The sequence below is a fragment of the Vidua chalybeata genome, chromosome 35, assembly GCF_026979565.1.
Source record: "Vidua chalybeata isolate OUT-0048 chromosome 35, bVidCha1 merged haplotype, whole genome shotgun sequence".
NCBI classification, from domain to species: Eukaryota; Metazoa; Chordata; class Aves; order Passeriformes; family Viduidae; genus Vidua; species Vidua chalybeata.
The window spans coordinates 110,780-134,356 of record NC_071564.1 but is presented as its reverse complement, the minus strand read 5'-3'; the positions used below and the strand labels follow the sequence as shown (position 1 = coordinate 134,356).

At 62.5% G+C, this 23,577-nt stretch overlaps 3 protein-coding genes across 6 annotated transcripts in view; all 3 read right to left on the bottom strand.

Annotated features, from left to right (window-relative positions):
* Positions 1–9,431, bottom strand: part of ACTN4 (actinin alpha 4) — a 28,280-nt gene extending 18,849 nt beyond the window's left edge. For all 3 annotated transcript variants that reach the window (XM_053968538.1, XM_053968537.1, XM_053968539.1), the window contains exons 1-2: positions 9,232–9,431; positions 379–493 (exon numbers count right to left, since the gene is read on the bottom strand). In XM_053968538.1, coding sequence (XP_053824513.1) covers positions 379–493; positions 9,232–9,372 — 256 coding nt within the window. In that variant the 5' untranslated portion in view covers positions 9,373–9,431. The remainder of the gene's footprint in view (positions 1–378; positions 494–9,231) is intronic.
* A 272-nt stretch (positions 9,432–9,703) lies between these two features.
* EIF3K (eukaryotic translation initiation factor 3 subunit K) lies at positions 9,704–12,579 on the bottom strand. 2 transcript variants are annotated; one of them, XM_053968523.1, is made up of 8 exons: positions 12,494–12,579; positions 12,088–12,186; positions 11,875–11,995; positions 11,325–11,399; positions 11,155–11,221; positions 10,526–10,603; positions 10,161–10,286; positions 9,704–9,830 (listed from the first exon to the last, which is right to left on the bottom strand). In XM_053968523.1, exons 1-8 carry the CDS (start codon positions 12,550–12,552, stop codon positions 9,799–9,801), a joined length of 657 nt encoding a protein of 218 aa, XP_053824498.1. In that variant the 5' UTR covers positions 12,553–12,579; the 3' UTR covers positions 9,704–9,798. The 2 variants fall into 2 exon arrangements, with proteins under 2 accessions (XP_053824498.1, XP_053824499.1); XM_053968524.1 differs by lacking the exons at positions 11,875–11,995; positions 12,088–12,186; positions 12,494–12,579 and adding an exon at positions 11,706–11,763.
* Positions 12,580–14,344: 1,765 nt separating this feature from the next.
* Positions 14,345–23,577, bottom strand: part of RYR1 (ryanodine receptor 1) — an 89,666-nt gene continuing 80,433 nt past the window's right edge. The window contains 19 exon segments of the mRNA XM_053968499.1: positions 14,345–14,620; positions 15,459–15,510; positions 15,619–15,719; positions 15,828–15,860; positions 15,862–15,893; positions 16,549–16,705; positions 16,802–16,936; positions 17,021–17,167; positions 17,268–17,328; positions 18,046–18,176; positions 18,297–18,339; positions 18,820–18,950; positions 19,642–19,875; positions 20,386–20,472; positions 20,578–20,746; positions 20,864–20,931; positions 21,310–22,607; positions 22,989–23,070; positions 23,150–23,254. Coding sequence (XP_053824474.1) covers positions 14,525–14,620; positions 15,459–15,510; positions 15,619–15,719; positions 15,828–15,860; positions 15,862–15,893; positions 16,549–16,705; positions 16,802–16,936; positions 17,021–17,167; positions 17,268–17,328; positions 18,046–18,176; positions 18,297–18,339; positions 18,820–18,950; positions 19,642–19,875; positions 20,386–20,472; positions 20,578–20,746; positions 20,864–20,931; positions 21,310–22,607; positions 22,989–23,070; positions 23,150–23,254 — 3,162 coding nt within the window. The 3' untranslated portion in view covers positions 14,345–14,524.

Genomic DNA, 23,577 nt, shown 5'->3' with positions numbered 1-23,577 from the left:
AGGACTAGAAGGGTTTTTTGGGTCAGGACTGAAGGCTCTGGGTCAGGATTAACAAGTTTAGGTCAGGACTGAAGGGTCTGGGTCAGGACTGAAGGGTCTGGGTCAGGGTTGAAGGGTTTGGGTCAGGGCTAAAGGGTCCGGGTCAGGACTGAAAGGTCTGGGTCAGGGCTAAAGGGTTTTGGGTCAAGTTTAAAGGTGTTTGGGGAAGTTTCAGTACTTTGTGCCCAGCCTGGAGGTTTTTAGGCTCAGTTTGGAGGGTTTTGGGCCCAATTTAAATATAGTGGGCTCATTTTGAGGGGTTTTGGGCCCACTTTAGGGGTTTTCTGGCTCAGTTTAAGGATTTTGGGCCCAGTTTGGGGTTTGGGGCTCAGGCCTGACCTGAGATGACCTCGAGCAGCAGCATCAGCTTGAGCCCGTCCCGGAAATCCTCGTCGATGTTCTCGATCTGCGTGCCGGCCTTGCGCAGGTGGGAGTTGCACCAGGCCGTGAACGTCTGCGGGGCCAGGGGCGGGGTCAGCGGGACCCCCGGCTTTGGGGGGACCCCCGGGCTTTGGGGGGACCCCCGGGGTCAGGGGGGACCCCCGGGGTCAGCGGGATCCCAGGCTTTGGGGGGACCCCCGGGGTCAGGGGGACCCCCGGGGTCAGCGGGACCCCTGGCTTTGGGGGGACCCCCAGGGTCAGCGGGACCCCCGGCTTTGGGGGGACCCCCAGGGTCAGCGGGACCCCCGGGGTCAGCGGGATCCCGGGCTTTGGGGGGACCCCCGGGGTCAGTGGGCACCCCCGGGGTCAGCAGGGACACAGGCAGGGTCAGTGGGGACCCCTGGGGTTTGGGGGAGAACGGGGAGATTGGAGGCCTGGGGATTCCTCATCCCACTGGGAATGACCCCAGGTTATCGATCCCACTGGGAATGACCCCGGGTTATTGATCCCACTGGGAATGACCCCAGTGATCCCACTGGGAATGACCCCAGTGATCCCAGCAGGAATGACCCCACTGATCCCACTGGGAATGACCCCGGGTTATGGATCCCACTGGGAATGACCCCAGTGATCCCACTGGGAATGACCCCGGGTTATTGATCCCACTGGGAATGACCCCGGGTTATTGATCCCAGTGGGAATGACCCCGAGCCTTTCACCCCCCGGGAACGCCCGATCCCACAACCCCCATCTCCAGTAATTTGTGGAGCCGGGGTGGCTCCACCCCAAAATCTGCTTGTAGGGCCACATTTTGGGATCAGGAACCTCCTCCGGACAGATCCCTGCCCGCTCCAACCCCGGGATCCGACCCCAGGCGCGGGGGGAAAGCCGGGCTGATCCGCCGGGGATCTGGGACCGCCCCGCATCCAGCAGGGTTCCCGGGAAGATCCCGGTTTTGGGGCGGCTCCGGGGCGGCGCCGGGACTTTGGCCGGTGCCAGGCCCGCACATGCCTGTGCCAGGCGCGGCCGGGCGCGGCCCCGCGGGCACCGGCACGCCGGGCCTGAGTCACCCGGCCCCGGGGGATCCCGGAGAGATCCCGGAAAAACCCCAGAAAAATCCAGCTCTGGGATCTCCTTCATGGACACGCACAAGGGGCCCTGAGTCACCCGGGGGATCCCAGAGTGATCCCGGAAAAACCCCAGAAAAATCCAGCTCTGGGATCCCCTTCATGGACACGCACAAGGGGCCCTGAGTCACCCGGCCCCGGGGGATCCCGGAGCGATCCCGGAGAGATCCCAGAAAAATCCAGCTCTGGGATCTCCTTCATGGATACGCACAACAGGCCCTGAGTCACCTGGCCCCGGGGGATCCTGGAGAGATCCTGGAAAAACCCCAGAAAAATCCAGCTCTGGGATCTCCTTCATGGACACGCACAAGGGGACCTGAGTCACCCGGCCCCGAGAGATCCCAGAGAGATCCCGGAAAAATCCCATAAAATCCAGCTCTGGGATCTCCTTCATGGACACGCACAAGGGGTCCTGAGTCACCCGGCCCCGGGGGATCCCGGAGAGATCCTGGAGAGATCCCAGAAAAATCCAGCTCTGGGATCTCCTTCATGGGTACACACAACGGGCCTGAGTCACCCGGCCCCGAGGGATCCTGGAGCGATCCTGGAAAAATCCCAGAAAAATCCAGCTCTGGGATCTCCTTCACGGGTACACACAACGGGCCCTGCGTGATCCCATAAAAATCCCATAAAAATCCCGTTCTGGGATCTCTCCCTGGCCCTGCGGTGCCCAGGGGTCACCGGCGCTCTGGGAAAGGCCCAAAATCCCAGGGAAACGCAGCCAAATCCTGGGAATTTCTGTGCCAAATGCTGGGAATTTCTGCACCAAATCCCGGGAATTCCTGCGCCAAATCCCGGGAATTCCTGTGCCGAGGGCAGCCTGGCTGTCCCCCGGCCCCAGGACGCTCCCACAGCCCCAAAGCCGAGGGTTTTGCCCCCAGAACGAGGAGTTTGGGGAGGGGTGGGCGGGAAGCGGGGCCGCTGGAATCCGGGATAAATCCCGCCCGGAGCGACCCCCCCCCCCCCCCCGGCGCGCTCCGGCCAGAAATAACCATCCCAAAAATGCCTAAAAAAGGAGATTCCGCACGGGCCTCTGGAATTTCCTTCCCACGGAACCGCTGGAAAAGCGTTTTCCAGGCATTGTGTCAGGGACGGCCGGAGCCGGGACCCCTCCCCTCCCCAAATCCGGGCGGGCACCGAGCCCGCCCCAAATCCCGGGATTTTGGGGCTGGGAAAGGGGGTCTAGCCCTACTTTCTCCTCTATTCGCCTCGATTTTTCCATGAAAAGCGTCGGAAAGCGCTGGCAGGGAGGAAAATCCACCTCGCTCCAGCCCAGAATTTGGGATTCCAGAGCTGGAGGATGCGTTCACCCCAAGGATTTTGGGATTTCGGGGCTGGGAAAGGGGTTTATCCCACTTTTCATCCCTCTTTTCCTCTGCTCACCCATGAAAACCACTGGGAAACAGCGGCAGGGAGGAAAACCTGCCTCCTCTTCCTCCTTTCCATGGAAAAATTGGGAATTTCGGGGCTGGAAATTGCATTTTCATCCCTCTTTTCCTCCATTTTTTTCCCTAAAAATTGGGAATTTCAGGGCTGGAACTTGCATTTTCATCCCTCTTTTCCTCTATTTTTTTTCCCTAAAACTCCAACTTTGGGATGGAAATCCCTTGGGAAGAAGCTGGGATGTGTTTGTGAACGATCCCAAGGGGTTATTCCCAACTTTTTAAGGGAAAGATCCCTAATTCTGGGCACGCTGGGAATGCTGCCCTGGGGTGTTTCCTGGGGAATTTTTTCGGGGGGATCCTCGGGGACAGTGATTTATCCCCAAAAAAAGCCCCAAATCGGGATTTTCCTTTGGGGGCCTCCCTGAATTCCTCATTTTTGGGTCCTTTTTGGGGTTTTCCCACTGTGGGAGCCCCGGGAATTCCAGGTGGGAACGAGCCCCCCCGGGTGGGTTTTGGGGTCTTTTCCCAGGGTTGGAGCCCCCAAAATCCCGGGGTTTGGGGTCGTTAAGGAGCCCTCGTTAGGGCGGGAATGAATTTGCTCCCACATCCCCAAATTCCCGTTAAAATGTGGCAGAGCTGAAAGAAAATTCCAGAGGGAATAAAAAACTCATCCAGGCGTTCCCCTGGGCTCGTTAGCGGGGGGTTAATTAACGCCATTTGCATAATTAACATAATTAACGAGGCGCCGCTTGTCCGAGGAGAGGAGAAAAGGAGGAAAAGGAGGAAAAATCAGGGAAAGTGACCCAAAATCCACGATGAGGGGTCAGAAATCTGGGAAAAGGGGGAAAAAACAGGGAAAGTGAGGAAAAAATCAGGAAAAGTCACCCAGAAATCAGGGAAAATGAGGAAAAAAAAGTGGGGAAAGTTACTTAAACACAGGGAAAGTTGCCAAAAATTCAGGAAAACTGAGGATGAACTGGGAAAATGAGCAGAAAACTGCGAAAGTGATGATAACACCAGGAAAAGTGGCCCAAAACCAGGGGAAAATGATCCAGAAACTGGGAAGAATGACCAAAACCCAGGAAAATTTCCCCCAAAACTGGGAAAATGACCAGAAAAATTTGGGAAAATGACAAAAACACTGGAGCAAAGTCAAAAAAGCCAGGAAGTTACCCAAAAAAAATCAGGAAATGGGATCAAAAAATGGGGAAAAACTGCTAGAAACGGCAGGAACGCACAAAATAATGGTGGGAAACGACTTAAAATCAAGAAAAAATGACTAAAATTTGGGGGTAAAGATCGCTAAAAATTCGGGAAAATTACAAAAATTCGGGGAAGGGGAGCAGAAATGAGGGAAAGTGAGGATTTCGGGGCGCTGCTGACTCCCATCCCCGGCACATCCCGGGTTTTCCCCTCCCCTTGGAATGTTTTGCTGTTGTTTTTTTCGGATGTTTTCTGCTGCTTTCGCTGCATCTGCCGCTCCCGGGGGAGGCCGGAGCGCGGAATTCTCCTCATTCCTTGCCCTTATTGGGCTCCGGGCCGGGATTTTTGGGAATGCCGCGGCGAGGCCCCTCCCGCGGGCCCGCACAGGTGGGATTTGGGGTGGGGTCAGGGCGTTCCCGCATTCCTGATGATGATGATGATGAGCGGCTCCAACGCCGGCCACGCCTCGCCGGGGGTGCGGCAGCGCCGAAATTCCCCCTTCCCAAAAAAAAAAAAACCCCAAACCTGGCCTTTGGGGGGGGGGGTCCTGCCCCGCTGCCGGTGCTTCACCCCCGCCTTTCTGCCCCCAAAAATCCCTCCTGCAGCCGGGATGTGCCCAGGGGCCTGCGCCAGGTGCGGGGGAAGGAGCTGGGAACGCCCCAGAAATGGGGAAAACGGGGAAATACGGGCAAGGAGCAGAGGGAGGGACGAGCCCTGCTGGGGGGTCGGGATCCCCCCGGATCCGGGGTCCCCGCGCTGCGCCCGCGATGGATCCCAAAGAGGCCGGGCAGTTCTCCTCCCAGGGCATCCCAGTCTGGAACTGGGGCGAAAAACACCTGTTTGGGGCAAAAACTCACGGAGGAAAAACACCTGTTTGGGGCAAAAATTCCTGGGAGGAAAAACACCTGTCTGGGGCAAAAACTCACGGAGGAAAAACACCTGTCTGGGGTAAAAATTCCTGGGAGGAAGAACACCTGTTTGTGGTAAAAATTCCTGGGAGGAAAAACACCTGTTTGGGGTAAAAACTCATGGAGGAAAAGCACCTGTCTGGGGCAAAAACTCACGGAGGAAAAACACCTGTCTGGGGCAAAAATTCCTGTGAGGAAAAACACCTGTTTGGGGCAAAAACTCACGGAGGAAAAACACCTGTCTGGGTGTAAAAATTCCTGGGAGGAAAAACACCTGTCTGGGGTAAAAATTCCTGGGAGGAAAAACACCTGTCTGGGGCAAAAACTGCTGGGAGGAAAAACACCTGTTTGGGGTAAAAACTCACAGAGGAAAAACACCTGTTTGGGGCAAAAACTGCTGGGAGGAAAAACACCTGTTTGGGGTAAAAATTCCTGGGAGGAAAAACATCTGTTTGGGGCAAAAACTGCTGGGAGGAAAAACACCTGTTTGGGGTAAAAACTCATGGAGGAAAAACACCTGGAGGGCAAAAATTCCTGGGAGGAAAAACATCTGTTTGGGGTAAAAATTCCTGTGAGGAAAAACACCTGTTTGGGGTAAAAACTCCTGGGGTTTATGGGAGAAAAAACACCTGGGGGACAAAAATTTCTAGGAGGAAAAACACCTGTTTGGGGTAAAAATTCCTGGGAGGAAGAACACCTGTTTGGGGCAAAAACTCACGGAGGAAAAACACCTGTTTGGGGTAAAAACTGCTGGGTTTTTATGGGAGGAAAAGCACCTGTTTGGGGTAAAACTTCCTGGGTTTTTATGGGAGAAGAAACACCTGTTTCAGGTAAAACTTCCTATGAGGAAAAGCACCTGTTTGGGGCCAAACTTCCTGGGTTTTTATGGTGGGTTTGGGGAGGAAGGAAAGGAAGGAAGGAAGGAAGGAAGGAAGGAAGGACGGCCGGACTCTCTGAGGTTCCGTTCCCGCTGCTCTCCCGCTGCTCCGGCCGCATTGCTGGAATTCCAGAGAATTCCAGAGCGAATCCCCGGGGCCGGACACGGCCCCTTCCCCACCCAAGGGCTTTGGGACACTGGGAATTCCAGCACCCAAACCGCCCCAAACGCAGGGACCCGGTGGAAAAGCAGGAGCCGCCTCTGGGCGGAAGGAGATTCCCAAATTCCCAAAAAAGGGAGGAGGGGTCCGGGGCAATCCCTAAGCCCCGCTCATTAACGCCTAATTAACGAGGCCGGCAGAGCTCTTCCATCCTCCGGCATTCCCGCGGGGAAATGCACCCCAGATCCGGCCAAATCCACGGGGAAAATTCACATTCCGGGCCGAGGGGAAGAGCAGGAACGGGGTGGGAGACGCGGGACAGGAGCGGGAAGCGCCGGGAACGGCAGGAAGTGGAGGAGGAAGAGGAGGAGGAAGCTCATCCCGCGCTTCCTGTGCCAAAAATAATCCAATTTAGCCCGGTTTTTCCTTCGAAAAACCTGGAAATCCCAGGTAACCACGGCAACGGAGCCAGCCGTGCCGAGCCCGAGGTGTCCCCGGGACGGGGGGCTCCCCTAAACATCCCAAAACCGGAGGGGATTCGCCCGAAATCCAGGGAATTAAACACAACTCACGGGAAACTCGACCCCCGATTAGTCAATTAACACGAACCTGAGGGAATTCACACCAAAACTCAGGGAATTCAACCAAGGCACAGGAACCGGACACAGAACTCGGGGAACTCAGGGCAGAACTCAGGGAATTCACCCCAAACTGCGGGAATTCACCCCAAACTGAAGGAATTCACCCCAAACTGCGGGAATGGAACCCCAAACTGCGGGAATGGAACCCCAAACTGCGGAAATTCACCCCAAACTGCGGGAATTCACCCCAAACTGCGGGAATTCACCCCAAACTGAAGGAATTCACCCCAAACTGCGGGAATGGAACCCCAAACTGCGGGAATGGAACCCCAAACCCGGGAATTCACCCCAAACTGCGGGAATTCACCCCAAACTGCGGGAATTCACCCCAAACTCCGGGAATTCACCCCAAACCCGGGAATTCACCCCAAACTGCGGAAATTCACCCCAAACTGCGGAAATTCACCCCAAACTGCGGGAATTCACCCCAAACTGAAGGAATTCACCCCAAACCCGGGGTTGCACCCCAAACTGCGGGAATTCACCCCAAACTGCGGGAATTCACCCCAAACTGCGGGAATGCACCCCAAACTGCGGGAATGGAACCCCAAACTGCGGGAATGGAACCCCAAACTGCGGAAATTCACCCCAAACCCGGGAATTCACCCCAAACTGCGGAAATTCACCCCAAACCCGGGAATTCACCCCAAACTGCGGGAATGGAACCCCAAACTGCGGGAATGCACCCCAAACTGCGGGAATTCACCCCAAACTGCGGGAATTCACCCCAAACTGCGGGAATGGAACCCCAAACCCGGGGTTGCACCCCAAACTGCGGGAATTCACCCCAAACTGCGGGAATGCACCCCAAACTGCGGGAATGGAACCCCAAACTGCGGGAATGCACCCCAAACTGCGGGAATTCACCCCAAACTGCGGGAATTCACCCCAAACCCGGGAATTCACCCCAAACTCCGGGAATTCACCCCAAAGCCGGGACTGCCCCCTGAGCCGGCAGTTCCGCCCGTCTCCAATGATTAACCCGGAACACTCCGGCGCCCGCTCGGAATTCCGGGCCAGCCCCTCCCAGCTCCCGGCGGTTCCCACGCCGGAGGGTCCCGGGTTTTTTTTTTTTTTCGGGGGGGTGGGGGAACGATGCAGGGGACCCCCGCAGCTCCCGCTGCCCCGGGAAGGCGGCGGATCCCAGAGGATCCCAGCGGATCCCGGCGGATCCCGGCGGATCCCCCTTTCCCCAGTGCCCTTTATCCCGTCCCAAAGCTCTCCGGAAGTTTCCCCACCCGGAATCGGGGGGGGACCCTCCGGACCCCCCCCGGGAACCAGCGCGAATCCCTCGGGGTTCGCTCCAGCCGGGCTGTCCGCTCCTCACAGCCCCCTGCCCAGCACGGGAGACCCCCCAACACCGCCCTGGGGGTCCCCAAAGTTCATTGCTCTCCTCTCAGGTGTCATATCCCCCCAAACACAGCCCTGGGGGTCCCCAAAATTCATCCCTCAGGTGTCATATCCCCCCAGACACAGCCCTGGGGGTCCCCAAAATTCATCCCTCAGGTGTCATATCCCCCCAAACACAGCCCTGGGGGTCCCCAAAATTCATCCCTCAGGTGTCATATCCCCCCAAACACAGCCCTGGGGGTCCCCAAAATTCATCCCTCAGGTGTCATATCCCCCCAAACACAGCCCTGGGGGTCCCCAAAATTCATCCCTCAGGTGTCATATCCCCCCAAACACAGCCCTGGGGGTCCCCAAAATTCATCCCTCAGGTGTCATATCCCCCCAGACACAGCCCTGGGGGTCCCCAAAGTTCATTGCTCTCCTCTCAGGTGTCATATCCCCCCAAACACAGCCCTGGGGGTCCCCAAAGTTCATTGCTCTCCTCTCAGGTGTCATATCCCCCCAGACACAGCCCTGGGGGTCCCCAAAGTGTCCCCCCCACTACCTTAGAGGGGTCTCTCCCTCTCTGACCCCGCTCAGGAACCCCCCAAAAGTCCTGATTCCCCCCCAGACCCGGCTCGGACCTTCCAGGGACACCCTGAGTCCCCCCCAGACCCCTCAGAGAGGCCCCCCAAAGGTCCTGGCACCCCTCAGATGTCGCTGCCCCGGGCTGGGACCCCTCAGGAGCCCCCTGTGCCCCTTTAGGGACCCTTCAGACCCCCTAAAACCCCCCAAACCTCCCTGTCCCGGGCTCTGACCCCTCATGAGCCCCCTCAGGGACACCCCCGGCCCCTCTGCGACCCCTCAAAGGATCCCCCTGGAACTCGAATCCCCTCAGGGACCTCTCAGACACCCCAGGATCCCTCACGGATCCCCTCAGACACCCCAGGATCCCTCACGGATCCCCTCAGGGACCTCTCAGACACCCCAGGATCCCTCACGGATCCCCTCAGACACCCCAGGATCCCTCACGGATCCCCTCAGGGACCCCCCAGCTCCCCCTGACCCGCGCTCTGACGCCTCCGGGACCCCTCAGAGACCCCTCAAACCCTCCAGACCCCTGAGGAACCCCTCAGCCCCTCACGATTTCCCCTCAGTGACCCCCCAGCCTCCCCCCCCACCTTGCGCTGCTGCTTCTCCCAGGCGGGGTCCAGGAGCAGATCCCGATCCCAATCATCCTCCTGGGCCATGTAGTCGCCGTTGGGGCCGGGCCCGTTCCCGCCGTACGGGTGGGGCTGCCCCGCGCTGTGGTAATCCACCATTATCGCCGCCCTGATGTCGCGACAGGCGGAGGACGCGCCAGCGACACGGACCCGACTCGGCGCCCCCCCCCCGCGCCCCGACTGCGCACGCGCCGCCGCCCAGGCCGCGCCCACCGCGCCGCGCGCGCACGGCCCGGGCGGAGCCACGCCCACCCCGCCCTCAGGCGCCACCGGCGCCCCGCCCACCGCCACACCCACCGCCCTCACGGAGCCGAGGCCACGCCCACAGCGCCTTAAAGCCCCCACCGCGCCCCACCCACTCTGAAGCCCCGCCCACCTCCCCTCAGACGACCCCCGTCCATTTTGACGACCCCAAAGAATGAGCCCAGTGCAGCGTTGGAGCCTCTTTACTGATTAAACTGGGCAGGGTCGGGGTTGGGGGGCTGGAATTGGGGGGTCGGTGTTGAGGGCTCGCTTCCGGGGGGCTCAGAGAGAGGAGGCCATGATGCTGGACACACCTGGGAGGAGAACAGGTGAGCTGGGGGGGGGCCCCGGGACATCCCCTTTACCTCCAAACTCCCTCAGACACCCCCGGGCCTCTCCTGTATCCCTCCCCAGACCCCCAAAACCCACCCAAAACTCCTCAGGATAGCCCCAGGACCCTCCAGTATTGCCCCAAACCCTCTCCAGGACCCCAAACCTCCTCCAGGACCCCAAAATCCCCATGGGATCTCCCTGTATCCTCCCAACACCCCCTCAAAACACCCTGAGAACCCCCCAGCTCCCCCAAAACTTCCCCAAACTCCCGCCAGGATGCCCCCAATCCCCCCCCAGGACCCCCAACCCACTGTCGAAGTCGATCTTCTCCACGATGTTCTTGGGTTTGATGTTCTCCTCCTGGTTGGAGATGAGGATCCGCCCTGGCTCTGGCTCCGTCCACCCGTATTTGCTCATCCACACCCTCAGCTGCGACTCTGGGGGGCACGGCGGGGTCTGGGGGGGCTCGGACACCCCCTAGAGACCCCCCAAAACCCCCCAAATCCTTCCAGACCTTCTTGCACCTCCCCAGGATCCCCCAAACCCCCATCACAGCACCCCCAAAACCCCATCCAGGGCTCCCCAAACCCCCTCAGGACCCTCCCAAGCTCCCTCCAGAACCCAACCTCCAGCTGGGACCCCCCCAAACCCCGCCCAGGACCCCCAGCCCCCTCACCTGAGAGGTCCCCCAGCATCTCGGCGAGCAGCCAGCGGTCGATGTGCTGGTACGTGATCCCCACCACGTGGCAGATGACTGCGGGGACCCCCACGGTGGCACCGAGCCCCCCAAAACTGCCCAGAACCCCCAGAGCACCCCCAGACAACCCCCTGGCACCTCCCCACAATCCCCCCCCCCCAGGACACCCCTGTACCTCCAAAACCCCTCAGGGACCCTGAAATCCCCCATAACCACCCCCAGGTTCCTCCAGGAACCCCTAAAGATAACCCTGAACCCCCAAAACCCCCTCAGGGACCCTCAAATCCCCCCTGAACCACCCCCAGGTTCCTCCAGGAACCCCTAAAGATAACCCAGGACCCCCAAAACCTCACCAGGACCCCCAAAATCCCCCCAAACCCCCTCAAGATTCCCTCCAAACTCCTCCAGGACCCCCAAAATCACCCCAAAGCCCCTGAAGAATCCCTCCAAGCCCCCCCAAAACCTCCCCAGGACCCCCCAAAACCCCCCTGAACCACCTCTAGGTTCCTCCAGGAACCCCTACAGAAAACCCAGGACCCCCAAAACCCCTCAAGATTCCCTTTAAGCCCCCCCCAAAACCTTTCAGGACCCCCCCAGATCCCCCTCACATTTCCTGACGGAGTCCTCGAAGCCGGTGATCCCCTCCAGCAGCTCCATGTTCTCATCCAGCGCTTGCTGCCGGAATTCCGGGGGTCACCCCCACATTCAGGGCTCCCCCTTTTTGTCTCCCCCCCCCCCCCCCCAGGGTTTCGGGGACCCCGATTTTGGGGGGGCTCACCCAGAAGGACTGGAAGTGGCAGGTCTCCAGCAGCTCCCCCAGGTACAGGATCTGCCGGATGGGCCGCTCCTCCTGCTGCGGTTCGGGGAGGTCAAGGGGAAATTTGGGGAGAAAACGGGGGGGGGTGCAGGTGCCCCCCTCGGCTGAACCCCAAAATCCGGGTTTGGGGGGGGATTCTGGGGGAGAAACACCAGATTTGACCTCTCTGGGGTGGAACTGGGCGGTGTCGGGCAGGGAAAAGGGAGGGGGGGTGGTCCCTGTGGAGGTTTGGGGGGGTCCTTGTGGAATTTGGGGTTCTCCATGGAACTGGGGGGTTCCCCATGGATTTGGGGGGTTCCCCCCGGATTTGGGGGGTACCCCAGATTTGGGGTGCCAGGATACGTGTGCCTGGTCGATCATGCACTTGCAGAGGGTGAAGTCCCCCTGGATTTGGGGGTTCCCTGGGGGGTTCCCTCTGGAACTGGGGGGGTTTCCCCCTGGATTTGGGGTTTCTCTCAGGATTTGGGGGTTCCCTGGGGGTGTCCCCCCCGGATTTGGGGTGCCAGGATACGTGTGCCTGGTCGATCATGCACTTGCAGAGGGTGAAGTCGGTGTGGGGCAGGTTGGTGAGCGCCTTGAGCAGGATCTGCGCCGTCACCCCGGTCTGGAAGAAGGCGGGGTTGAACTGGTACCTGCACAGGTGAGCCCAGGTGAGGCCTGGGGGGGGGGAGGGGGGCTCAGGGACCCCCCAAACCCCCCCCAGAGTCCCCCCCCGAGCCCTCACAGCTTCAGCACGGCCAGGTTGGCCTCCAGGTCGTAGGCGTTCTCCTTGGCCTGCGTCTCCACGTAGCGCTCCAGCGTGGCCAGGTTCTCGGGGTTGTACCTGCGCAGGTGAGGGGGCTCTGACACACCTGGGACCCCCCCCCTTACACACCCCAGCCCCCCATTGCACAGCTCCAGCGTGGCCAGGTTCTCGGGGTTGTACCTGCGCAGGTGAGGGGGGCTCTGACACACCTGGGGCACACCTGTGACACACCTGGGGCACACCTGTGACACACCTGGGCCACACCTGGGGCACACCTGGGGCACCCCTGGAACCCCCCGTGACACACCTGGGACCCCCCCAGTGACACACCGGGGCCCCCCAGTCCTCTCCCAGTCCCTCCCAGTGCTCCCAGTGCTCCCAGTACCGGTCGATGCCCCGCAGCAGTTTCCCCACGTTCGCCCGCATCTGCTCGAACAGCGCCATGTTCGCGGCTCTTCCGGAAGTGACGTCGCGGCTACTTCCGCTGCACGACGGCAGAGGCGGGGCCGGGACCATGGCCACGCCCACAGGGTGAGACCACGTGCGTGAGTCCAGGCCACGCCCTCCGCTTTAACCACGCCCCCTCCCAGTACCGGGCGCGTCCCGGACTGGGCGGACTGGGGCGGGAGTGGAGTGACAGTCCCGGGAGGGACTGGGACAAACTGGGGTTAAAGCGGATCGTACTGGGACTGTGGAGGGAGGACAGTGAGACCGTACTGGGGTTGTACTGGAACTGTACTGGATCGTACTGGGGTTCTACTGGAACTGAACTGGGTTGTACTGGGGGTATACTGGAACTGTACTGGATCGTACTGGGGGTATACTGGATCGTACTGGGGCTGTACTGGAACTGTACTGGATTGTACTGGGGTTATACTGGAACTGTACTGGATTGTACTGGGGTTATACTGGAACTGTACGGGATCGTACTGGGGTTATACTGGAACTGCAGTGGATTGTACTGGGGTTCTACTGGAACTGAACTGGGTTGTACTGGGGGTATACTGGAACTGTACTGGATCGTACTGGGGGTATACTGGATCGTACTGGGGCTGTACTGGAACTGTACTGGATTGTACTGGGGTTATACTGGAACTGTACTGGATTGTACTGGGGTTCTACTGGAACTGTACTGGATCGTACTGGGGTTATACTGGAACTGTACTGGGGTTGTACTGGAGCTGTACTGGGGTTCTACTGGAACTGCACTGGGTCGTACTGGGGTTGTACTGGAACTGCACTGGGTCATACTGGGATCGTGCTGGGGTCAGCCCAGGCTGAACTGGGGAGGCAGCGGAGGGGTCAGTCACCAGCCCGGGGATCCCGGGCGCTTTTGAGGGGTCCCGGGGAGCTCCTGGAGGGTCACGTTTTTCACTCTTTTCCCCTCACGTTTTTCACTCTTTTCCCCTCACGTTTTTCACTCTTTTCCCCTCACGTTTTTCACCCTTTCCCCCTCACGTTTGCTGCTCTTTTCCTCTCACGTTTTTCACCTTTTTCCCCCTCAGGTTTGCAGCCCTTTTCCCCTCACATTTCCCCCCCTTTTCCCGTCACATTTCCCTCTCTTTTCCCCTCACATTTCCTGCCCTTTCCACTCACCTTTCCCCCCTTTTCTCCCCTCACATTTCTCTCTCTTTCCCCCTCACGTTTCCCGCCCTTTTCTCCCCTCACGTTTCCCACTTTTTTTCCCCTCCCATTTCCCGCTCTTTTCCCCTCACATTTCCCACCCTTTCCCCTCCCATTTCTCTCTTTCCCCCTCACATTTCCCTCTCTTTTCCCCTCACATTTCCCTCTCTTTTCCCCTCACATTTCCCGCCTTTTTTTCCCCTCACATTTCCCGCCTTTTTTTCCCCTCACATTTCCCTCTCTTTTCCCCTCACATTTCCTGCCCTTTCCACTCACCTTTCCCTCTCTTTTCCCCTCACATTTCCCTCTCTTTTCCCCTCACATTTCCCTCTCTTTTCCCCTCACATTTACCTCTCTTTTCCCCTCACATTTCTCTCTTTTCCCCTCACATTTCCCTCTCTTTTCCCCTCACATTTCCCGCCCTTTTCTCCCCTCACATTACCCATCCTTTTCCCCTCACATTTCCCTCCCTTTTCCCCTCAGCTTGCCAGGGTTTTGGGGTCCCCAGAGGGGTTTGGTGGTCCCCAGTTTCGTTTTGGGGATCCCAGGGGGTTTTGGGGATCTCAGGGGGTTTTGGGGGTCGCGGGGGGTCAGTAATGAGTCGGGGGGCAGCAACACTTGGCAGCGTTTATTTGGGGAGGGGGAAAGGCACTTGAAGAGGGTCTGGGGTCTTTTTGGGGGGTCAGTGACGAGCCAGTGACCCTCAGCAGCGTTTATTTGCGGGGGGAGGTGGGTCAAAGGCACTTGAAGGGGATTTTTGGGAAGGGGATTTTTGGGGAGGGGGATTTTGGGGTCATCCCAGCTGATCCTCGTACTGCTTGCGGAAGCAGTCCCCGGCCGGGAAGAAATCCCAGCAGCGCTCCTGGTACATCTTCCACACGTAAGATTCCTGGGGGAGGAATTGGGGAGGGGGCGTCGGGGGCATGGGGGACCCCCCACAGCACCCTCACCCACCCTGGGAATTCCACAGACCCCCCCCCCCCAAATCCCACAGACCCCCCCCCTCAAAACCCCTAGAGACCCCCAATCCAATAGAGACCCCCCCCAATCCCAGAGACCCCCCCAAATCCCACAGAGACCCCCCAATCCCATAGAGACCCCCCCAATCCCATAGAGACCCCCCAAATCCCACAGAGACCCCCCCCAATCCCATAGAGACCCCTCCTATAGAGCCCCCTCATGGGACTGCCCTTCCCTGTGGGCCCCATTCTCCCCCTAGACCCCCCCCAGAATCCCCAGTGACCCCCCCCAGACCCCCCAGTGACCCCCCAAGCCCCTCCAGACCACCCTGGGACCCCCCCAAGACCCCACTGACCCCCCCAGACCACCCTGGGACCTCCCCCAAGCCCCCCAGACCATCCTGGGACCCCCTCAAACCCCCCCAGACCATCCTGGGACCCCCTCAAACCCCCCCAGACCACCCTGGGACCCCCCAAGACCCCACTGACCCCCCCAGACCACCCTGGGACCTCCCCCAAGCCCCCCAGACCATCCTGGGACCCCCTCAAACCCCCCCAGACCATCCTGGGACCCCCTCAAACCCCCCCAGACCACCCTGGGACCCCCCAAGACCCCATTGACCCCCCCAGACCACCCTGGGACCCCCCCCAAGCCCCCCAGACCATCCTGGGACCCCCTCAAACCCCCCCAGACCACTCTGGGATCCCCCCAGAACCCCCAGTGACCCCCCCCACGCCCCCTCCCCAGGCCCCCCCCCCTCTCCCCACCTGCCCCGTGTGCTCCGTCTCGTCCTTGTTGATCAAATACATCAGGAAAAACCTGGGCGGGGGGGGAGGTGGGGAAATCCGGGGGGTGTGGGAGGTCAGCAGGGACCCCCGGACCCCTCCAGGACCCCCCAGAAGCCCCCTCCCAGCCCCCCCATCTCACATGTAGTTGGCCAGGTTGTGCTCCTCCAGCGTGTGGGTCTCGAAGCCGTGCGGCGTCGTGTCGAAATAATCGCTCCCGATGCCACAGATGAAACATTTCGTCTGGGGAGGGGGCCCCGGGGGGGGTCACAGAGGGGTCTCTGCGCCCCCCGACCCCACCTGGGATGGGGGTCCTCACCCTCCTGCCTCCCCCCCCTCCCCCCGACTCACCTCCATGTCCTCCTTCACCTGCTCCTGCTGGTCCCCGCAGCTCCCCAAAGGCGTCGATGATCAGACCTGGGGGGCACGGAACCGAGGGGTCAGCGGGAGGGGACCCCCTGATCCCCCCCGGCCCCTTCCAGGACCCCCTGATCCCCCTCAGGCCCTTCTAGGACCCCCTGATCCCCCCAGCCCCTTCCAGGACCCTCAGATCCCCCCAGATCCCCTTCCAGGACCCCCTGATCCCCCCAGCCCCTTCCAGGACCCTCAGATCCCCCCAGATCCCCTTCCAGGACCCCCTGATCCCCCCAGCCCCTTCCAGGACCCCCTGATCCCCCTCAGGCCCTTCTAGGACCCCCTGATCCCCCCAGATCCCCTTCCAGGACCCCCAGATCCCCCCACATCACCCCCAGGGCCCTTCCAGGACCCCCAGATCCCCCCAGATCCCCCTCAGGCCCTTCCAGGACCCCCAGATCCCCCCACATCACCCCCAGGGCCCTTCCAGGACCCCCAGATCCCCCCAGATCCCCCTCAGGCCCTTCCGGACCCCCAGACTGACCCCACAGCCCCCCATCTGGGGGGTTCCCACCCTGGATGAAGGCCAGGAGGATGACGATGACCCCCAAAGCCCCCTCCCCATCCCTTCCCATCAGGTTCCTGCCCTGGATGAAGGCCAGGAGGATGACGATGACCCCCAAAGCCCCCTCCCCACCCCCCCAGACGCGGTGCCCACCCTGGATGATGGCCAGGAGGATGACGATGACGAAGAAGAAGAAGGTGATGTCGAAGACCACGCGGTACAGCTCGTAATCGTCCCCCGCAGGGTCCTCGATCTCGTCGCCGATGCCGCCCCCGGCCCGGACCCCCACGTACATGTGGAACAGGTAACACTGCGGGGGTCGGGGAGGTCAGGGACCCCCGGAGAACCCCAAAAATCCATCTGGGGACCTCCCCCGGGACCCCCCCCCCCACCTCCCCGATCTCACCGTCATCATGTCGTCGCACTTCATGTCGGGCTCGTCCTCGTCCTCGCTCTTGTTGTAGAACTTGCGGAAGAAGTTGAAGGCCACCACGGTGTACAGGTAGACCACCACGGCCAGCAGCCCCACCGTCATCACCAGCTGGGCACAGGGCGGTCAGGGGGGCACACGGGGACCCCCCCGGGACCCCCCCCCCCCCTCCAGACGCCGGGGGTGCCCCCACACCTGCTTGCCGTTGTGGGTGACGGAGGAGAGGATGGTGCGCAGCGTCTTGACGCCCATGGCGATGTCCAGCAGGTGCGAGGCGAAGAAGAAGTTGTTGTAGTGGCCCAGCAGGGACATGGCCATGTACCAGGTGAGGTACAGGAAGGACTGGGGGGCACACCTGGGGGTCACCCCAAAGCCGGGGGGGAGGAGGGGGGGGGTCTCACGGCCCGGCTTTGTGGCGCCCCTTGCCCCCGTCACAACTCACGTTATCGGTGAAAATCACCCCGAATTTCCAGATCTGGTAGCGGATGTCGATGGATGTGATCCTGGGGGGGGGGCACGGCGGGTGGGGGGGTCAGCGGGTGGGGACACCCCCAGGAAGGGTCAGGACCCCCCCCCAGGGGAGCCCCCAGACCCATGAGGTGGGTGTCTGACTGCCCCCAGGACCACACAGGACCCCTGACCCTCCCTTAGAACCCTATGGGACCCCAAAACTGCCCCAAATCCCCCCTAGGACCACCCAGGACCCCCCCAGGGGAGCCCCCAGACCCATGAGGTGAGTGTCTGACTGCCCCCAGGACCACACAGGACCCCTAACTCCCCCCCCTGCTTAAACCCCTACACGACCCCCAATTCCTCCCTAGAACCACCCAGGACCCCTAAACCCCCCTTAGACCCCTGTAGTACCCCCAAACTCCCCCAAATCCCCTCCTAGGACCCCAAAACCCCCCCTTAGACCCCTGTAGCACCCCCAAACTCCCCCAAATCCCCCCCCCAGGACCCAAAACCCCATCTTTAGACCCCTGTAGTACCCCCAAACTCCCCCAAATCCCCCCCCCAGGACCCAAAACCCCATCTTTAGACCCCTGTAGTACCCCCAAACTCCCCCAAATCCCCCTCTAGGACCCCAAAACCCCCCTTAGACCCCTGTAGCACCCCCAAACTCCCCCAAACTCCCCCAAACTCCCCCAAATCCCCCCCCTAGGACCCCAACCCCCCCCCCACAGGACCCCCAAGGTGCCGCAGGTGCCCCCCGTGCCCACCAGGTGAGCAGGGAGCTGTCGGGGGGGGCCCTGCGCTCGCCCTGGGCCCCCATTTCCAGGCTGGCCAGGTCCATGCCCAGCAGCTCGGCGATCCTCTCCCGCCCGTAGATGTCCCCGTACTTCTCCATCACCTGGGGGATTGGGGGGGGGGGGGGGGAGACACCCCAAAATCGAGGTAAAACCCCTCAAAGCGTCGGGGGGGCACCTCCAAAAGGTGGGTAGGGGGTGGCGGCCCCAGGACCCCTCCTCACCTTCCTCTTGATGAACTTGTCCCAGTAATTGCTGGGGAAGGATCTGGGGGGGGGGGGGGGGGGTCAGGGCACAAAATGGGGGGGGTCAGTGGGGATGATGCCCCCAGCTGGGGGTCCCCAGGGAACCCCAGTTGGTCCCACTGGACCCCCCCAGCACCCCCAAAACCTCTGTGAGAGCCCCCCGAAACCCCCAGACCTCCCTTCCAGCCCCTCCGGACCCCCTGGAACCCCCTCAGTGCCCTCCCATGAGTCCCCAGTGCCTTCCCAGTTCCCTCCCAGTGCCCCCCAGTACCCCCCAGTGCCTCCCAGTGCCTTCCCAGTTCCCTCCCAGTGCCCCCCAGTGCTTCCCAGTGCCTCCCAGTGCCCCCAGTTCTTCCCAGTGCCCTTCCAATGCCCCCAGTTCCCTCCCAGTGCCCTCCCAGTGCCCTTCCAGTGCCCTCCCATGACTCCCCAGTTCCCTCCAGTGCCCTCCCAGTGCCTCCCAGTGCCCCCAGTGCCCTCCCAGTGTGTCCCAGTGCCGTACTGGGCGTTGAGCACCAGGCGGTCCCACTGTCCCTTGACGTCGTCGTCCGGGGGCTGCTCGGTGATGTAGAGCCCCGAGAACTCGAGGCGCCGCGCCACCTCCTTCTCCCGCTTGAAGATCACCAGGGGGATCTGGGGACACCGGGGGGGGTTACAGGGGGGTCACAGGGGACATTGCGGGGGTCACAGGGGACACTGGGGACACCGGGGTCGGGGGGGGTCACAGTAGAGCCCCGAGAACTCGAGGTGCTGTGCCACCTCCTTCTCCCGCTTGAAGATCACCAGGGGGATCTGGGGACACCGGGGGGGGGTCACAGGGGACACCGGGGGGGTCACAGGGGACATTGGGGACACCGGGGTCATGGGGAGTCACAGGGGTTGGGGGGACACACATAGGGGTCGGGGGGGGACACAGGGATTTGGGGTCACACAGGGATTTGGGGACCCCCACAGGGATTTGGGGACACACAGGGATTTGGGGACACACAGGAGTTTGGGGGGGGGGTCACACAGGGATTTGGGTCACACAGGGATTTGGGGGGATCACACAGGGGTTTGGGGGGGGGGTCACACAGGGATTTGGGGACCCCCACAGGGGTTTGGGGACACACAAGGATTTGGGGTCACACAGGGGTTTGGGGACCCCCACAGGGGTTTGGGGACACACAAGGATTTGGGGTCACACGGGGGTTTGGGGACCCCCACAGGGGTTTGGGGACACACAAGGATTTGGGGTCACACAGGGGTTTGGGGAGATCACACAGGGGTTTGGGGACCCCCACAGGGGTTTGGGGACACCGGGGGGGGGGGTCCCGGGGGTCACCTTGAGGCAGTTGTAGCCGATGATGCACAGGAAGGCCACCAGCGTGTGGGCCAGCGCCAGCCCCCGCAGGGCCGGGCCCATGTAGCCCGTGCTCTCCTCCAGGAAATAATAAACCTCGGGCTCCTCCGGGACCCCCCCCGCCGCCTCCGCGCCCCCCGGGACGCCCCCGTCCTCCTCGGGGGCCGCCCCCGAGCCCTCGGGCTCCTCCGGGGCGCCCGGGGGGTGCTCGGACACCTGCGGGGACGGGGACAGGTGAGGGACCCCCCCCACGGGGACAGCGGGGCTCCAGACCCCCCCTCTGTGGGGACACGGGGGTCTGGGGACCCCCCCACAATGGGTTATCGGGGTCTGGGGGCACACAAAATGTCCCCAAACTCCCCTCTGTGGGGACACGGGGGGCTGGAGACCCCCCCACAATGGGGGGGCACCCAAAGTGTCCCCAACCCCCCCTCTGTGGGGATAAAATGGTCTGGGGACCCCTCCCAAAATGGGGTACTGGGGTCTGGGGGCACCCAAAGTGTCCCCAACCCCCGCTCTGTGGGGATAAAAGGGTCTGGGGACCCCTCCACAAGAGGGTCTGGGGCCACCCAAAGTGTCCCCAAACCCCTGTGTGTCCCCACCCCAAGCTCCGATGGCTCTGGGGTGTCCCCACCTCATCTCAGCAGCTCTGTGGGGGACCCAGGACCCCCTAAAAGCCCCCCACCCCGAGCCCCAGGCCCCCCAAACCCTCCCCAGCCCCCCCACCTTGTAGAAGAGGAGGATGAAGTTGATGGCGAAGGCCAGGAACAGCGCCAGGAACCGCAGGTTGTAGAAGTTCCGCGACAGGTAATTCTGGGGGGAGGGGGAACCGGCCAATCCAGGGACCCCCGGGACTCCCCAAATCCCCTCGGGGCACCCCCAAACCCCCTCCCCCGGAGACCCCCGGCCCCCCCTTACCAGGAACTTGACCCTCTGCACCTCCAGCTCGCCCCAGAAGTCGAAGCCCCCCTCGGCCGGGGGCTCCCGGCGCTCCCGGGGCACCGACTTGCGCCGCTTCGGGGGGGCGCGGGGCTCCGGCCCCTCCTCGGGCCCCTCGGGACCCCCGCCCTTCTCGCCGTTCTCTGTGCTGGGGGACAGCGGCCCACAGTGGGCGGGGGGGGGGCTCGGGGACACCCCCGGAGCCGGCCACAGCCCCCCGCGGGGCAGGGACCCCCCCCCAAATTCCCTCCCCCCCCGCCCTTACTCGGCTTTCTCGGTCTCGGCCGGGGGCTCCTCTTCCTTCTGCCCCTCCCCCACCTGCTCCGCCATCTCCTGGGGGGGACAAGGGGGGTCGGAGGGGGGGGGGGCTGGGGGGGCACATCCCCCCGAGACCCCCCCAAAATCCCTCTGAGGCCGGGCAGGGCCATGGAGGGGGTTGGAATCGGGGCTTTGGGGACCCTCCACGGTGTCCCACCCCCCAAAGGGGACCCCGGGGACCCCCTCCCCCAAAGGGACCCCCAGAATCTCCCTCCCGGGTCCCCCCAAACCCCCCCCCCACCAGGAACTGCCATTGGGACCCCCCAAAATCTCCCCAAGCCCCACCCTCCGCAGTGACCCCCAGGGTCCTCCCCCACCAAAAACCCCCAAAATCCCCCCCTAGGGACCCCCAAAGCGCCACAGGAACCCCCAAAATCCCCTTTCCCCCCTTACCCCGATCTTCCTGCGCAGGATGGGGGTCCCCTCGGGGGTGGGGGGCTCAGCCCCGGGGGGCTCCCCGATGTCCCCGAGCCCCCCGGGGGCGTCGGGGGCCGCCAGCCTGAAATGGGGGTCCTTGCGCGCCCCCGGCCCCGCCGGCACGGCCTTCACCTCCCGCCGCTCCTCCTCCTCCTCCTCGGCCGGGGGCGCCTCCAGCTGCGCCTCGGGGGGCTGCTCCGGCTCCGGGGGTCCCCCCTCGTCGCCCGCCCCGGCCTCGCCCCCGCCCACGGCGTCCTGGGTGGGGTCGGGCATGGAGCCCAGCACCTCGATGACCCCCAGGCGCTGCGCCCCCTCCACCAGCCCCCCGCCGAAGAGCGAGCTCCAGGCCAGGCGCCCCACGGCCCCCAGCACCCCCAGCCCCCCCAGCACGCCCCCCAGCGCCACGCGCCCCGCGCCCACGCCCGCCTCCCACGCCAGCTCGCGCCCCGACTTCTTGCGCAGCCTCCTGATCCTGCGGCGCCACGCCTGCGGCGAGCCCAGCAGCCGCCGCAGCGCCCCGAAGCCCGGCAGCGCCGGCGCCGGAGCCTCGGCCGGCTCCTCGTCCTCCCTGTCCTCGTCGTCCTCCTCCTCCTCGTCGCGCGGCGCCTCCTCCTCGGAGATGCGCGAGGCGATCTGCATCTCGAAGATGGTGTCCTCGCAGAAGTTGACGAAGAGCTCCATCTTCTCGGCCTCGCCGCCCTCGTTGACCACGTCGAAGATGAACTGGCGCTTGGACTCCTTGACCTGCGGCATCTCCCACTGCGCCTTGTTGGCGCCGCTGATCTCGAAGTAGATGCGCTCGATGCGCCGCGCCGCCCCCATGATCTCGATGCGGCCCAGGAAGGGCCGGAAATAGTCCAGGATGCTCTCGGCCTGCTCCAGGAAGGTCTTGAGGCGCTGGTCGTGCGGCACGTGCTCCGACAGGTTGGTCAGCAGCACGGCCACGTTGAAGCCGATGTCGCGCGCCGGCTCCTGGAAGCGCTGGGCGAAGCTCTCCACGTCGATCATCTCGTTCTCGTCGGCCTCGGAGCAGGAGAGCAGGAACTGGATCTCGTCGGGCTCGTACTGCTTCTGGCTGTCCATGGCCTTCTGGAAGTCCTTCTTGGAGATGAGCCCGCGCGGGTCGGTGACGAAGTGGCGGAAGGCGTCGGACGAGACGATGTCGCGCAGCTTCAGGAACATGTCGAAGAACTTGAGGATCATGGTGACGTTGCTGGAGGACTCCACCAGCATGTCCACCATCTGCCGGGCGATGGTGCCGTTCACCACGTTCCCTGCGGGGACACGGCGGCGTCACCGCCCTGCCGGCGGCCCCGGAGCCGTGGGGACGGCCTGGGGGGCGTGGGGACACCTGGGTGGTCAGGGGACATCTTGGGTGGTCAAAGGGGCACCTTGGGTGGTCAGGGGACACTGGGTGGTCAAGGGACACCTGGGTGGTCAAGGGACATCTTGAGTGGTCAAAGGGACACTGGGTGGTCAAGAAACACCTTTGAGTGGTCAAAGGGACACCTTGGGTGGTCAGGGGACACTGGTCAGGGGACACTGAGTGGTCAAAGGGACACCTTGGGTGGTCAAAGGGACATCTGGGTGGTCAAGGGCCCCCCTGGGGGACGTGGGGACACCCCAGGTGGCACAAGGGGACTCTCCCCAGGTACCTTCGAGCAGGGACAGCAGCATCACCACCATGTCCTTCTGCAGGTCCAGCAGCTCCTTCAGCAGCCCGAGCTGGGACGAGTCCTGCGCACCAGAGCTCCCAGTTACCTCCCAGTAACTCCCAGTGCCCAACCAGTGCCCTCCCAGTGCTCCCGGTGCCCACCTGAGCCAGCTTCTTCATCATGTGTGCGAAGACGTGCAGGAAGCCGACGACGGCGTCCCAGAGGCGGCTGTGGGCCAGGCTCTGCTGGTTCCCAGTACAGGGGCCCTGGGGGACACCGGGACACTGGGAGGGACCCCCGAGAGCCCCCCGGGGCACTGGGAGCACGGGGGAGCTTTGTGGGGGTTTGGGGGTCCCAGGTGTTTCCAGGAGGGGGATCCCAGGTGTGTCCATGGGGGTCCCAGGTGTGTCCAGGGAGGTCCTAGGTGGGTTTTGGGGGGTCCCAGGTGTGTCCAGGGGGGTCCCAGGCATGTCCAGGGGGGTCCCACGTGGGTTTAAGGGGTCCCAGGTGTATCCAGGGGGGTCCCAGGTGTGTCTGGGGGGGTCCCAGGCATGTCCAGGGGGGTCCCAGGTGGGTTTAGGGGGTCCCA

Bases quoted from the DNA above. Each gene is read 5' to 3' on its own strand.
- EIF3K (XM_053968523.1), bottom strand. From the start codon at position 12,552: ATGGCGCTGTTCGAGCAGATGCGGGCGAACGTGGGGAAACTGCTGCGG. The intron at 11,222-11,324 runs GTGAGCCCCCCC...GAATTCCGGCAG, and splicing joins GCCACTTCCAGTCCTTCTGG to CAAGCGCTGGATGAGAACAT. The intron at 10,287-10,525 runs GTGAGGGGGCTG...CGTGCCCCCCAG, and splicing joins GATGCTGGGGGACCTCTCAG to AGTCGCAGCTGAGGGTGTGG.